The sequence below is a fragment of the Pelodiscus sinensis genome, chromosome 4, assembly GCF_049634645.1.
Source record: "Pelodiscus sinensis isolate JC-2024 chromosome 4, ASM4963464v1, whole genome shotgun sequence".
In the NCBI taxonomy this organism is placed as follows: domain Eukaryota; kingdom Metazoa; phylum Chordata; order Testudines; family Trionychidae; genus Pelodiscus; species Pelodiscus sinensis.
Window position 1 is genome coordinate 106479426 of NC_134714.1, and position 16057 is coordinate 106495482.

Sequence of the window (16057 nt, forward strand, 5' to 3'; positions counted from 1 at the left end):
GAACTAACAGCAATCTCCCCCACACATGCTGGGTCGGGAGATGAGAGTGAAGGGCAATGGGGTACAGGAGTGTGGGGGGTGACATCTTGATATCAGCACTCCCCTTTCTCCCTTCCAAAACCTACAGAACAAGCAGGAGACTCCCAGGAGGCAGCTACAAGGCAAAGGGCAGGAGCAGCATGGCAGTGGATGGAGGGGCAACTGAAGTGCCAGCACTTGATAGCTTCCTGGCCAAACCAGTCAGGATCACCTGTTGGAGGGGCCAAGATCTACCTGTAGATCCTGATCTACTGATTGGTGACCACTGCCTTATGGGGACCAGACCAAGATATGAAGAGTCTGTCTGATGTCCTTGTCTCTTTTGTTCTCTCTAAGTAGAACACGAGTGCTTATCTCGCATCTAGGGTGTGCAAGATGGATTCTCTCAAAGAGATGAGAGGTTTAGTAAAATACGTAGGTTCATTTAGGTGGAAGTCCAATATAACTTTGGGGAGGAACTTGGGGCATGAGCGTGACCTTATCCTTAGTAAAGATAGTGTATGGTAGGTCAGCCATAAGAGCTGCAATTTCATCCACTCGTCTTGCAGATGTTATTGCCACTATGAAAGTGATTTTCATAGATAAGTACTGTGGTGGGACAATGGCTAGTGGTTCAAAGGGTGGCCTGGTGAGCATGCCAAGAACAAGATTTAGGTCCACCAGTCGAGAGACTGTAAGACTGAAGGTGGGAGTGCAAGACATTTTGCAAGACTGTGCCAGTTTGGGATGTAGTGGTTTACTCCTCAGAAGGTTACATTGTGTGATGCATGACACTATAAGCTTAGAAATGTGTTGTGATGATAGGAGACATCCCTTATTGCGGTCCACTATAGAGATGAGCAAACAATCTGATTTGTGGAAAGACTTAGTCCTGTCTATATAGCAGTGGTCCCCAACCATTTGGGGTTGCCGGGCGCCAGGGGGCGTGGCCGTTCAGCTCTCTCCCCCCCCCTCCCCCAAGCGCTGCGCCACCAGGGCCGGCGCTGGCGCTCTCTCTCCCCCCCCCCCCCTTCCCCAAGCGCCGCACACCCGGGGCTGGCGCTCTCTCCCATGCGCCGCAGGGGGTCAATCCGCGGCACCCCCGGGGCCGGCACTCACCATGCGCCACGCGCCCGGGGCCGGCTCCAGCACCGCGCGCCCGGGGCCGGCTCCGGCACCGCGCATGCGCCACGTGCCCGGGGCCAGGCCAGCCCTGAGCATTTGGCGGGTGCAGACAAATGCTCCCGCGGGCGCCATGGCGCCCGTGGGCACCACGTTGGGGACCACAGCTATATAGAATGCAAGGGATCTCTGTATGTCCAGTAAGTGAAATATTGCATCCTTTGCTATGGAATGTGGCTTAGGGTAGAACGAAGGGAGTACAACAGGTTCGTTCATGTGAAAGTTCAAACAGACCTTGGGAATAAATGAAGGACGGGGACGTAGTATCACATCATCTCTGTAAAGGATGGTATACGGTGGAGTCACCATCAAGTCTGCTAGCTCGCTAAGTCAACAGGCAGAAGTAATTGCCAGTAGAAAGACTACCTTTAGTGTCATGATCAACAGCAGGAATGTAAGTAAGAGGTTCAAAGGGTGGGTGAGTAAGTGTGTCTAGCACTATTTTTAAGTTTCACGATGGTGTGATGGCCTGTATGGTGGGTATAGATTAGAAAGGCCTTTTATAAATCTCTTTGTGATGGGATGGGCGAAGACTGACCATCCCTCCACTCACTGGTGAAATGCAGTGATGGCTGAGAGATGTACCTTTAAGGAAGACAGAGCTAGACCAGGACTCTTGAGGGATAATATATAGTACAAAATGTCATGTAATGGCACCGTGTCTGGATCTAGATTTTTGTTAGTACACCAGACAAGGAATCTACGCCATTTGTGGAGACTGGCAGTCTGGGTAGAGCATTGTTGTTCCTCCTGGAAGAATCAGCAATGAACCATGCCATGAGGTGCAGAAGTTGTGGCTCAGAGTGGAGTAAGGTTCCTCTGCTCTGAGTCAGGAGATCATGCTGAATCGGAAGGTGGTAAGGAGACAGGGGAGACACCAGATAGAGATATGGGAACCATATCTGAGGCGCCCAAAATGGTATTATAAGAATAACGGTTGCCTTGTCTCAGGTGATGTTTGAGCACCCTGGGAATTAGTGGAATAGGAGGAAATGTGTATAAAAGCGGGCCCTTCCAATTGAGAAGAAAGGCGTTCCCTAGAGACCGTGGCACAATGCCGGCTCTTGAGCAGTAATGGCAACACTTCTTGTTTTTGTAGGAAGCAAAGAGGTATATTTTCAGAAGGCCCCAGCGTTGGAAGATGGATTGGAGGACCCGAGGATGCAGTTCCCATTCGTGGTCTGGGGCAAAGTGTCTGCTGAGGGTTTCAGCTGTTGTACTGTTTTTCCCTGGCAGGTATGAAGCTACAAGGGTGATATTGTTTCGTGTGCACCAATTCCACAATCGGACTACGTCTGTGCACAGAGTGGTTGGTCCCGATGAAAAGGTACACCTGCTAATAGATTGCAGGGATTGGTCCACCATGTGAGAGATTGTAAAGGAGAGACCTAGATGTGCAGTGGAGGAGAGACCCAGATGTGCAGTTGCTTCTTGCAAGCCAATGCTGAAGACAGAGAAGGTGGAAGCGGGCATAGTCTATCACACAGGCTGTAGCAGCCATGAGACCCATAAGTTGGAGACAAGTGAGTATGAGGACTGTAGGGCTGATGGGAACCGTAGTAACCAGCTCTTGAATTGCTTGGAATCTCTGCATAGGGCAGTATGCCCTCGCGCATACTGAATCAAGCTGTGCACCTATGAATTCTAGAGTTTGTGTAGGATGCAGCATTGATTTTTGTATGTTGAGTATAAGGCTCAAAAGATCGAATGTTCGTTTGGTTATTGCGATGCGTGTCTACTTCCGATATGCCTTTCACTAGGCAATCGGAAAGGTATGGAAAAATTATCATGGCTTGTCTGTGAAGGTAAGTTGCAACAGCAGCTAATGTCTTTGAAAATACTCTGGGAGCCGCGGAAAGGCCGAATGGCAGTACCCGGTACTGATAATGATCTGTGCCCACCACGAAACGGAGGAACCATCTGTGCACAGGGTAAATAGTTATGAGGAAATAGGCATCCTGCAGGTCGAGGGCTATATACCAGTCTCCGTTCTCTAATGCTGGGATTATTGATGCTAGGTTAACCATCTTGAATCGTTGCTTTCATAAATAGTCCTCCATCCTCCCGTCTTTCTTGGCATGAGAAAATAATGGGAATAAAATCCCTTGCCTCTGAAGTCCTTGGGTACTATTTCCATTGCTCCTAGGCTTAGCAGTCGCTGCACCTCCTGCTTTAGTAGGTCTTCATGAGAGGGGTCCCTAAAGAAGGAAGGGGAGGTGGGGAGGTGGGTAGAAGTGTGGTAAAGGGGATGGTATACTCGGATGTTATAATTTCAAGGACCCACCCGTCTGTTGTGATGGCAGCCCAGAGATGACGGAAAGGCCTTAAACAGTGGTGGAACACCATGGTAGACTGTGATGCTCTGTGAGAGATGGGAAGATTCTGCAGATCTTCGACCAACAGGTCAAACTTGCAGCTTATTCGCCTGGTTGCAGGTATTACAAGCACCTGGTGGTCATCTCCTCTGTGGCACTGCTTGTTCTTTGATTGATCAAAAGGGCGCTGTTGGTATCTGGAGTAGAACTCTCACTGCTTTTGATATGGGGGTATTGCTTTCGATGGTACGGGGAAATATACATCCCCAGCGTTGTCCTGGAGTCTTTACTAGAATGTAACACATCATCTATCTTTTCAGCAAATAATTTGTATTTGTCGACCTTCGAATGCAGCTCATGAGAGACCCCCGCCAACTGTAGCCAGGAGGCTTTCTACATAACTACTGAGGTCGGGACAGCCCTGGCTGCTGTGTCTGCTATGTCAAGTGCTATTTGGAGGGCTGTCCTAGAGGAAGCATAGCCCTCCTGAATTATGGACTTCAGTACAGGTCTCTTAGGGTATGTCTAGACTACATGGCTCTGTCGACAGAGCCATGTAAACTAGTTTACCTGACACAGTCAATGAAGAGGAGTTTTAAATAATCCTCACTTCATTAAAATAAAAATGGCCGCCACGCTGTGCCGACAATCAGCTGATCCAGCACAGTGCAGCAATCTAGACGCAAATTGGTCAACAAGGGAAGCCTTTGTCGACCGCTCCCTTATGCCTTGTGAAATGAGGTTTACAGGAGCGGTCGACAAAGGCTTCCCTTGTCGACCGATCCGCGTCTAGACTGCCACGCTGTGCTGGATCATCTGATTGCCGGCACAGTGCAGCGGCCATTTTTATTTTAATGAAGCGAGGATTATTTAAATCCCCACTTCATTGACTATGTCAGGTAAACTAGTTTACATGGCTCCATCGACAGAGCCGTGTAGCCTAGACATACCCTTACAGTCTGGTAAGTGCTCTAGAAGGGACGTGAGTTTGGTGTAATTATTGAAGTTATGATTAGAGAGCAGCGCTGCGTAGTTGAAGTTATGATTAGAGAGCAGCGCTGCGTAGTTGGCTATATGCAGGAGTAAGGTCGAGGAAGAATATATTTTCCTGCCAAAGAGATCCATTTGTTTATTATCTTTGTCCACCATGTTTTTGTATTGAGGGAGTTTGGCTCTATGCTGGGCAGCATTAACAACCAATGAATTTGGTTGAGGGTGGGAGAATAAGAAATCAGCTCCCTTTGGAGGGACACAATATCTTTTGTCCGCCCTTTTGTTAGTTGGCGGTGCTTATGCTGCCAAATTTCATCAGCTGCTTCCATGATGACCTCGTCAATCGGTATTGCAATTCTTCCCAGTTTGTGATGGTTAAAGATTCTTGAGCAACTTGTGTTGCTTTTCTGGTACTTCCGTTACAGTGATGTCCTGAGATACAGCCAACCTCTTTAAAAGCTCCTGAAATTGCCTAAGATCATCAGGAAGGGATTGGTCCCCATGTATGACCATTTTGTCAGGGGATGAAGATGATTGATCAGTTAGTGATACATCTGGTGGGTGCTTCTCCACTTCGACCTCTGATAATTGACCGTCTTCTGGTTCAGAATGGTGAGCCACAGAGGGAGCATTGAGAGGTGATCTCATGACTCCATGGCTATGAGAGGGTTGCGGAGAAACTGAGGGAGCATGGGAAGCCTGGTGACTGTGATAGTAAGAATAGTCATAGTCAGAGTGGTGATAAGTATGGTGAGGCGGATCATGTCAAGAGTAATACTGGTAGTATGTTCGGCTATGTCATCTATGATAAGACCGCACCAGAGAAACATAATGAGATGGATGGCCGGTCCTGTGATGCATCTGGTGGTGTACCAGTAGATGTGGAGACCATGGTGAGTGTGGTGATCCCCTTGAAGAAGGAAGAGAAGAATGATGTAGGTATCTTGTGTCAGAGGATGGTGATAAATGGTATCTCGATGCGTGACGTCTAGTTTGCTCACAAAGGGAACGACCCCTGTCATCTGTTGTTAGAGGAGTAGAATATGGAGACGGCGGTGCCAAGGACAGTGCCGGTGAAAATGACAACTGTTCCGGGCTCATTGGTATTATTGAAGCGGATTCATAGGGTGCTTTCTTCGGTGCCAAAAACACGCATGCTCATTGTGTCGAAACCCTCAGTACCGGAAAGGTCGTCATATGAATGGCCGGTGCTGAAGTGCATAGTGTCGAGGTCTGCGGTGCCCATGTTAACAACACGTGAGTAGTCAGTGCCGATGTTGTCGGCACCAATATCATTGGCACATGCGGTTCCAACACCGATGTTGTCGGCACCAAAGTAGCCGGTGCTACCGCCGGCAATGCTGTCCAACAGATCGTTATGACCACTGACGGTGCTGTTGTGCGTTTTTGTCAGGATTTTGGCTCTGAGAGCAACTTGTGCTTGGGGGCCGCCATGCCAGCTGTCCCAGGCTTATCACCAATACTTACACGTGTTGACGGTAAAAAGCGAGGGGGCAACACTCTATTTCGGGCTGGAGCCAACTACAGAGAAACGGCTTTTCTTTTTCTCTACCCTCAAAGACAGCGGACTGGAAACAATGGGAGAATGTTCCAGCAGTTGAAGCGCCTTGTCGAAGAGGAACATTTTTATTCTCATCTCCCTGTTCTTATGTGCCCTGACCGAAAGCTTGGCACAACGGGTGTATTTTTGAGGCACATAAGCCTCGCCAAGGCATTTAATGCACTCAGCATGGCCATCCGAAGCAGGCATGGTTTCATTTCTTAAAACTGAGGGAGCCCAGCATAGTTAACTATAAACTACTTAAAGAAAAAAAAAAATCTTCTTTTTTGGGGAGGAGGGGACTATATTAACTAACTGACTGTAACTATAAGAAATGTGACTAACTACAAACTCTAACAACTATATACTATATTCCTGTCAGGATTTCCCTGAGGAGAGAAGACTCGCTCCATCTGCAACCATGGGCGGTGAAGGAGGAACTAATGAGAGCCAGACCGTGCGAGACATCAAAAGGATGTGCGGTCCGGCAGATCACTGCTCAAGAAAACTCCGATCTGCGGTGCCGGGACAACCTGACACTTACAGTGGAGCACCCACAGGGACATCACTCGAAAAAGAACTGTCACGTGCTGAGGCTCTGCAGCATGACACAGTAACTCTCAATTCTGGAAGCCTCAGCAGAATATCATAGGAAATGGTTTTGGGTAAACTGGAACTGGGAAAGTATTTGGGTTACTCTACAAAAACAACTGTGTGGTGGAGGCCAGTGTGTGACCTGCATGCACTGAAGGCACCCAGATTTGCAGGGCAGGTTGTTAACACTGCATATTGCAATTTAAAGGAATAAAAATATGTATATTATATGGGCTACATATAAATCTCACAGCTAACTAGCTTTCAACTTATAAAGTGTACCAAATTCAGGATTTTTAGTAGCAAGGTAAAACTAGCAAAGACTCTGGGTAGTTTCCACTTTGCTACTGTTTATATCTTTCCCAAGATACATCAGACACACAGCTTTCTATCAGCACACTTAAGAAGCCAGTACAAAATCAGTTTATATTCAGTCTATATTTTTCCTTCACAACCATAAGATCTACAAATAGTAACTCTCATGTTTCAGATTTGGAATTATATTGATTCAGAAAGGTAGAACTTCTAACGTGACAATGAATGAAAGGAAAGATTGTATATTGTCCAAGTCTTTTGGAGTAGTACAATAGTACTGGTATGGCATTTTTCCCTTCTTTCAAAGACCATACACTCACAGGAAGTTTCTAAAAGGTGGATCCCCAATATGACATGAGATGAATTTTGAAGAAATAATTCCTCCAAAAATTTTTTATAGTTTGCTCACATTTTAGTATAATGCTGGACCCATAAAAGTTTAACAAAGTTGAAAATGCCTACTTCCCAAGGATGAGTAGCAATATTTCCTATATTAGTGCCATCTATTTCTGCAAAATCTCAGGCTAATTTAAAATAAAATAAATGTGCATTCTTGACTGCCAACTATGGCATTCTTTGTTACTTTGATAAATCCTCAAAAAAAAAAAAAAATAAAAAATAAAGTATCCAGTCCACTACAGAGTATTTAAAATATAACTAGAGCTCCATAATCTAATTCAAGTGATATCTACTTCTTTCTGGGTTTCCTTTTTCCAATTCCAGTCTTTATTGAAATTCATCGAAGGTTTAAATTTTCTAGAAGTAGCATGTCTATTTCTTTGTTAAGATTCTAGGCTAACACACAAATGCACAGCAATCTTCTGATCCAGCTACTCACCACTACATTCTGAATGGGGAATCAAAGCTCTCTCAACTCAGCTGTTTCTAGATATTCCTATTTAAATGCATCAAGTAATTTACAATTAACATAGTTGTAAAAATGGTCATAATCTAAACATATTGTCAGAAGTGGTACTCTTGAAGAGAAATTACAATTAAATTGTTTCATAATGATTCACACTTCAAAATGCAGTTTACCTTTTGAAGCGTGATGAATAAATGCAGTAGTTCCATCTTCTAGTTGAACTGCCTGTCCATCTTCCAAACGCAGACTGTCCCCTGTTCGTGGGAAGGAAAAGGGGAGGGGGCGCAGAGAGGAAACATAACTTTAGACATCACCAATCACAAACATATTCAATTTAACACTTTAACAGATCAGAAACTATATTCATAAAAATATCAACTTTCAAATAATAAAAGTCTATGTATTAGACGTCTGAAATTATTGTAACAATAGTATATTGATTCTAACATTATATCAATGTAGTCAATACTTTAAAACATATCTGTGGATATAATACACTTACTACTTTTTGGCATAGATACATGTTGAACATAGGCAGCAGAACCATCTTCTAATTGAATCACCTGGCCATCCATCAATTTACCATCTAGAATACATGATTATATTTATGGAAAGTGTGCAATTTGACAGTTCATATTTTAAACCATACCAATGAAATACTGGAATAAAAGTATTTCATAGAACAAAAATATAGTTTAACAAATATTAAGCACAGTACAGTGAAACCTTTGTTATCCAGCACTCTGTTAACCAGAAAACTTTGTTAACCGGCATTGCCCCCAGTCACAAAACTGTCACATCTTCAGGCACACAGTCCTGGCTTGGTTTACCATGATTGGCTTAACAATTTTTTATTTAAGAAGTACTAATCATCTTTAACTCCAAATAGAAATGTGAGACCAACTGCTTCACACTACAAAACTACCAATATTAAAAACATGAGTTTTACTATTATTGTCCATTGGTTTTTCCTAGGTTGATGGGACCCTCAAATAACCGGAATTTTTAGATAACCGGAACACCCTAATCCCCGAGCGTGCCAGATAACACAGGTTTTTCTGTATTAGGATGTTTAAAGTGCTTTGAGATCCCAGGATAAAAAAATGTAAATAAAGGATAAAGTGGTGTTATTACAAACACACCAAGTTTAGAAAACTAAACTTTTCAGATCTTTCAATATGTAGGATGTCTCCATTTAACATCAAACTTTAAAGAAAAAACATCTCTTTTTCAGTTGACTTTCCTATTCTTAAGTTTATATCCATCTTTTTACAAGTATTAGTATAAGTAGTAAATATTTATTTTGTAGTATCACTCAAAAACAGTGATGGGCAACCTGGGGCCCACTGGGGTTCCACCTAGGGTCCACGGATCCCCTGGCTGCCCCCTCCCCCATAGCCATCTTGCCTACTGGGGCACTGCACTTCCTACTCTTCCCTCTCCCTTCCAGCACTTTCAGAGCACCACAAATCTGTTGATTCCTGTTCCATTTCCACTCCTTCCCTCCCTCCCAGAGCATGAACAGCTGCAAACAGCTGTTGATTTGCAGCACTCCAAGCTCTGGGAGGGAGGGTGCAGAGTGGGGATGGAGCGTGAATCAGCAGATTCATGGCACTCCCGAAGTACTGGTAGGGAAGAGAAGGAGAAAGTGTAGTGTTCCAGTGTGCAAGAGGCGAGGGGGAGTGGTTCACAGGCCGCAGGTTGCCCATCTCTGGTCATATGGCCCACTGAGACAAAGGAGGGTCACTCATGTGGTCCATTCACTGGTTAGCCATCGCTGCTCAAAGGCTTCAGTTGGGATCAGAGTCCTACTGTCCTGGATGCTATACAAACAATCAAATTAATACAGTGAATACTCTGAAGTACCTCACACTGGCCACTGTTAGAAAACAAAATATTGGACCAAACGGACCTTTGTTCTGACCCATGTGGCAGAGTCAGTCCCACTCCTGGGCCCCTGACCTCTGTTCAGCCCACTGTCCCACAGTCTAGAAGTCACAGTAATATGGCTTAATCACCTTGGTTTGAGTTTTGTTGTCTCCCTGTAATCTTTTAACAAGGTCGATGCTGTTCTCTTGACTCCTCCTCCACTCTCCAAACTCCTCCACAGCTCTCCAAACTTCTTCTCAATTGGCTCCACACTCTCACAACTCTCCAAACTCCTTCCCAACTCTGGCTCCCCTCACCCACAGGGAGGGTTCTTAAATACGCCTCCAGGCAGCCTCAATTGGTTTCACCTGGGCCTTAATTGATTTTGCAGCTGCCCTGTCTCAGCTGCCCCTAATTAGCCAGGATTGCTGACTCTCTCTCTGCCTCTTTCCCCTTCCATCAAGCTCTTTAACCTGCTGAATCACCCCTGCTCTGTCACACCCACTATGGCCATTCTTATGTAAAGTGAAGAATTACTTATTTTTAGTCAGCACATACCTTTAGAATTGTGTTGTATGTAGGCTGTGGAACCATCAGCAAGTGTAACTGCCTGCAAACTTACACCTTCCATGTTTTCTAAATTATCACCATCTATGGGGAGGAGGGGGAGAGAGGAAAAAAGTTAATTTACCAATATTGTCAACTCAACCTGCTATAAAATTGTGAATCAAGTTCCAAAAATCATGAGCTTTACTTATAAGCTTTTAAGTCAGCCTTTTGATTTGAACCTCTTGACTGCATTGAGGGCACATTGTTAAGTTTTTATCCACAAACATGAGAATTAAAAAATTGTATTTTAAATAAAAGCTGAAATCTTCATGAAATAAAATGATTTGACAAACTAGGAATTTAAAGAATGCACCTAAGATTCACATGCAATCCTGAGAAATGACAGTAATACATGACAAGGTTAAGAACTGTTTTCTGCATCATCGGTCATTAATACATTACAAGACCATTTTGAACACAATATAGTAATTCAGAAAAGTATTTATTCTTTTATAAATATTAAACATGTCAAAGAAAGCATCAACATGTTAATATCGATCCTAAAATATCATTCTTTTTGTAAAACAATCTATTTTGTACATCATTTTATATGTAAATTGGAATTACATAATCTAAAATAGAAATAGTGTATTTTAATTTGATTGGAATCAAATTTTATACTGAAAACACAATTGTTATTTTAATTAAACCATTTCATTTCAGAATTAAGTCACATTACGATTAATCAAATGCTATGAAAAATAACTTGGTCTTTTTATTATTTCCTCTGTTTGCAATAAACTACATCATCTCAAAGTTCAGAAGTTCAACAGAGTACATACTCTGCCTTTTCTGGATGCTAAACAGCAAAGATACAATGATGTAGAGAAATCTGAATGCTCACCTTGCACAGCTACTGCTTCTGTCAAACAAAGGGTTACATGCTGAGCCTCCATCCCTCCTCCAGAAAACTCAGTCATTCCCTGAGAGTCTCGATTTATCTGGGCTAATAACATTGTTTATCTAGAAACAAACAGCAAGTTTATAAAAAATAAAGACACAGGACATTAAGAAGTAACATCAAGAATTATGTGTAATCTGTGGAACTCCTTGCCAAAGGACGTTGTGAGGACCAGGACTTTAACAGGGTTCAAGAAAGAATTAGATAAATTCATGGAAGTTAGGGTCCATCAATGCTTATTAGCCAAAATGGGTAGGAATGATATCCCTAGCTCCTATTTGTCATGGGCTGGAAATGAATGACAGGAGAGGGATCACTTGATGATTACCTATTTCTGTTCATTCCCTCTGGGGCATCTGGCATTGGCCACTGTCAGGATATTGAGCTAGATGGACCTTTGGTCTGACCCAGTATGGCTGTTCTTATGTTTACATAATCAAAATAGGTTTTCTATTTTGAGTCTTATTAAAGTCAATGTACTAGCCATGCAAGTAACTGCTCAATAGTAAGACTAAGAGGTTCACAGTCTTGCCCATGCTGAAGAAAGGCCTAGATATTAGCATGTCAGACTGAACAATCCAGCTGTTTATTTTCTGGCTCCCTTATTAAAGATTCTATTAAAAGCATCACCAGCTCAAAAATAACTGGTTTTGGTTATAAAATTGTCACTATGAAAAGAGGAATGGCAAATGGAGACGGCAACCGAGCATTTACCCGATTAAAAAAAATCAGATAACCATATCCCTATATAAATGAGGAATGTATTTTATCCCAGTTTCAACACAAGGAACTACAGGACATTGTTGGATCCTGAAGTCTGCAAGTATGATTTCAAAATCATACATTATATACTTAGTCAGCAGTTACAAATTAAATAGACAACAGTGCCGTCTCACAGCTCTGATATTGGTTCTATTACTACAGAAGTCAAAGCTGGACTACACAAACCATACATTTCACTTGCAACCGCGAGCTGAATTCTTCAATTCTCTTTAGGTAACATTACATAACCATTGGCCACTGCAGAGGATCATTCCTCTTTGCTGACATATTTCACATAGAGCTGTAGATTTAGGAAAAAATCATACAGAAAGCCTACAATAATTTATGAAGCTTCTGAAGTGCTTAGCTAGTTGGCTTTGAAGTGGTATTTCCATTTCAACTCTTCCAATTAGGCAGCTACCCTTAAAGCAGGGGTGGGGAACGTTTTTTGGGTTGAGGGCCACTGACCCACAGAAAAATCAGTTGAGGGCCACACACCCATGAGAAACCAAAACAAAACAAAAAACAAACAAAAACAAAAAAAACCCATCTCTCACTGACATGGCCCCCAACTAAGGAGCAGAAAGATACTCCCCCACATTCCCTCGCACACCAGAGCTTAGGAAGCCACATCCAACCCTACTTTCTAGTGAAAAAAAATAGATAATTTAGAAAAACACACACAAGGGTTACATTTGCATATAACTGACAGGCAGATTGGTATCTCATCAGGTGGTTCCCTTATAAAAAAAAAAAAAATCAGTGCCCATAAATCACCTGAATCGGATATTATTCATACCAGGATTCTGAAGGATAAAAAAATAAAAAGTGAAATAGCAGACATTTTTTAGTGGTGGTATCCTGGGTAGAGCATGGGACTGAGGCACTGAAGATGTACAATTCAACCCTGGTTCTGCCACTGGCCAGCTAGGTGACTACAGACAAGTCACTTCTCTCCCGTTGCTTCAGTTTCCTCATTTGAAAACAGAGATAATGATACTGACCTCCTTAGTAAAATGTTGTAGTGCTTATCTTTAAATCCTATCTAAAAGTTAGGTATTATTAACGATGATGGTCTAAGTCAGTGTTTCTTAAAGTGGTCCGCAGACCTACTCTGAGAAAGCTACTACCAGGCTGCTCTGGCTTGTTTACTTACCGACTCTGCAACCATGGAGCCTCACAACTCCCATTGGCTGCAGTTCGCTAAAGGGAGCTGTGGCTGCAGAGCCAGTAAGTAAACAAACCAGAGTGGCCCAGTAGCAGCTTTCTCAGAGTGAGTCCACAGACTAGGGATATGAGCGACTAGTCAACTATCCGATACGCAAATGTTTATCGAATAGTCAACACACTAGTTGACTAGTTGCTTTCTTTCACCCTTGCTGCCTCTATTACAAAGAGGCAGCAAAGGGATAAAGAGGAGGGGATGCTGCCACTTTGAAATGATGCGTGCAGCCTGGGGTTCTCAGTTCGTCCCGGGCTGCAGGCAGCATTGCAAAGAGGCAGCACCACATGGAGCCTGGGGCCAGCTGGTGACTCCACCACTGACCCCAGGCTCCATGCAGCGCTGTCATTTTGAAACGTCGCAGGGAGCATGGGGCCAACAGAGGGCCTCCTTATTTCCCCGCTGACTCTGTGCTCCACACAGCACTTTTGCTTTTGAAGTGTAGCAACAGCCCTGTTGCTATACATCAAAGGCGGAGGTGCCCTTATCAACTAATCAAATAGTCAATGCAAATTGCATTGACTATTTGATTAGCCAATTAATCAAAATTGTACATCCCTATTGCAGACCATTTTGGGAACCACTGGTCTAAGTTCTTAGTACTTACATAATGCTTTACATATTCAGAGTTCTCCAGTCATTAACTAATTAATTTTCACTGCATCTCTCTCAAACTGTCTACTAACTATCCCCATTCTACATATGGGAGAGCAGAGACAAGGAAGTTTACTTTCCTTGACCATAACTACATTGTGAATCTGGCAGGGATTAGAATGAAGGAGGCCCTGATCACCAGTCCAGTGCTTAGTCCACTGAACGGGGGACTACAGTTGCTGAAAACTGGAAAGTTGCTAATTAGGTATCTGTCTTTTAAACCGAGTCAAGGAAGATCATTGGTATAAACTAGGTGTGTAAAACACCATTCAATCATTAAACCAGTTAAATCTAACATTTAACCAGTTAACTGGTTAAGTGGGATTCCAGGAAGGAACCACTTCAGCCTGGCTGGAGCAGCCTTCTCCCTCCCCCTCCCCTTCCCAGCTCTGCCAGCTCCGACCTAGCCTATGGTGCAGTGGGCCCAGCAGGGCTGGAGCAGCACTCTGCCCGTGGTGGCATGGGCAGGCCTGGACACTGGTTAACCAATACCCGGTAAGCTTCACAGACATCTTCCATGGAAAATGTTGGTTAAAGTTTAGCTAAGCAATTGAAAACGCCGTCTTATAATACAATGTATTAGGAAACCTTAACAAGTGATAGCAATACCTTCCTACTTAAAATGATTTGGAGGCAGAACTGGACAGTCAGTTGCTGGCACTATGTGCATTCAGTGTAGAAAACATACAGAGTAATGTAAAAAGTATCAGAGAGATAGCTGTTAGTCTGTAAATTTAAAAACAATGAGTAGTCCTGTGGCACCACAGAGATTAACAAAATATATAGTATGAGTTTTTATGGGTAAAACTCACTTCATCAGATGATGAGATGGAGTGGGAATAACAGAACCAAGAGAAATGTAAAGTTCAAATGGACTTTAAAACACTGGCAACTAATGGCAGGCAAAAGTTATCTTCCATAAATGCACACCAAATGCACATTTAATTTAAAAAATTAGCTTTGAACTTGCATAAATTGGAGGAAAGAATTACTGGATTTAGCATTAATAATGCCTGTGCAGAGTGCAGCAACAGTCAAATAAGATGCCAATGTACTCAAACAAACAGAACATTTTGTGGTTTTTTCCCTTGATTTAGAGAAGGAATGGAATGCTTAAATCAGAAGGTTCTATGGGAGTTGAAAACAGCAGCTGGCACTGGGCAGAAGAAATCAGAAGTAGCAGCTAGAATTTAGGCAGTTGGAAGCAGTGTTCCCTCTAAATTTTTCCACCCATGTGCTGAATGAATTTTGTTACGTGCATCATGTTGAGGTAATTACTGGATGTGTGCCACCAGTACAAACAAAAAAACCTAAGTATAGTGTGTGTGTGTGTGTGTGTGTATATATATATATTTTTAAGTTACCATAGGAATAATTATTCCAGCCAGGACAGATTAGGCATTTAAAAGCGCACTACTCAAATAATTACATTTAAGAGCAAGAGAGAATTATTAAATGCACAGATCAGTCCAAAAAACTAAAACAACACACTTAGAAAAAAGTTATCAAAAAGTAACAACACAAGTGTTGAGGTGAGTGTGAAAGACGGTGTGTCAGAGGGAGAAACACACATAGTATGTGTAAGACACACACACACACTGCCCCTTTAAGTGTACTGCCCTTTTAAGCAGATTGACACTCAGCAGTCTGAAGGCTGCTTGTTTAGACACAGCAGTAGCTCCCTCAGTCTCACTCCTGAGCTGTGTCCCCCCATACTGTGGAGATGGGGTACATGGGCAAGAGGGGGAAGAAGGGCACACCCTGACATCAGCACCCCTTCACTCTATAACAAGCAGAAGGCTCCCAAAAGCAGCCTGTCGCATGCTCTAAAGCAAAGGACAGTGGAGGAAGGGGTAGCTAAAGTGCATCATTTGACTGCCTGCTGGGCTGCTGCCCAGCCCCACACCTTACAGGGAACTGTGGCTGGAAGCAACAATGTTAGGGTACGTCTACACTTGCTCCCTGTCTCGAATTAGGGATGCAAATGTAGCCGACCGAAATTGCTAATGAAGCGGGGATTTAAATATCTCACGCTTCATTAGCATAATCTTGCCTGCGCGCTATTCCGATCGCCAGCTGATTCAAAGCAGGAAGTGCGCTCTGGGCCGCGTTAGTTCGAATCAAACCCCTTGGTTCGAACTAGTGTTACTCCTCTAGCATTAACTAGTGTTACCCTGAGTTAAGAAAATGGCATCAG

General features: G+C 43.3%; 1 protein-coding gene across 4 annotated transcripts in view; it reads right to left on the minus strand.

The window, feature by feature from the left end:
- The window catches only part of ZNF143 (zinc finger protein 143), a 137521-nt gene that overhangs the window by 105532 nt on the left and 15932 nt on the right, over positions 1-16057 (minus strand). For 3 of the 4 annotated variants that reach the window (XM_075927952.1, XM_006129090.4, XM_075927953.1), the window contains exons 2-5: positions 11166-11284; positions 10271-10363; positions 8346-8429; positions 8017-8097 (exon numbers count right to left, since the gene is read on the minus strand). In XM_075927952.1, coding sequence (XP_075784067.1) covers positions 8017-8097; positions 8346-8429; positions 10271-10363; positions 11166-11277 — 370 coding nt within the window. In that variant the 5' untranslated portion in view covers positions 11278-11284. Of the gene's footprint in view, positions 1-8016; positions 8098-8345; positions 8430-9861; positions 10170-10270; positions 10364-11165; positions 11285-16057 lie in introns of those variants that run through there. The other variant, XM_075927954.1, reaches the window with a different exon arrangement.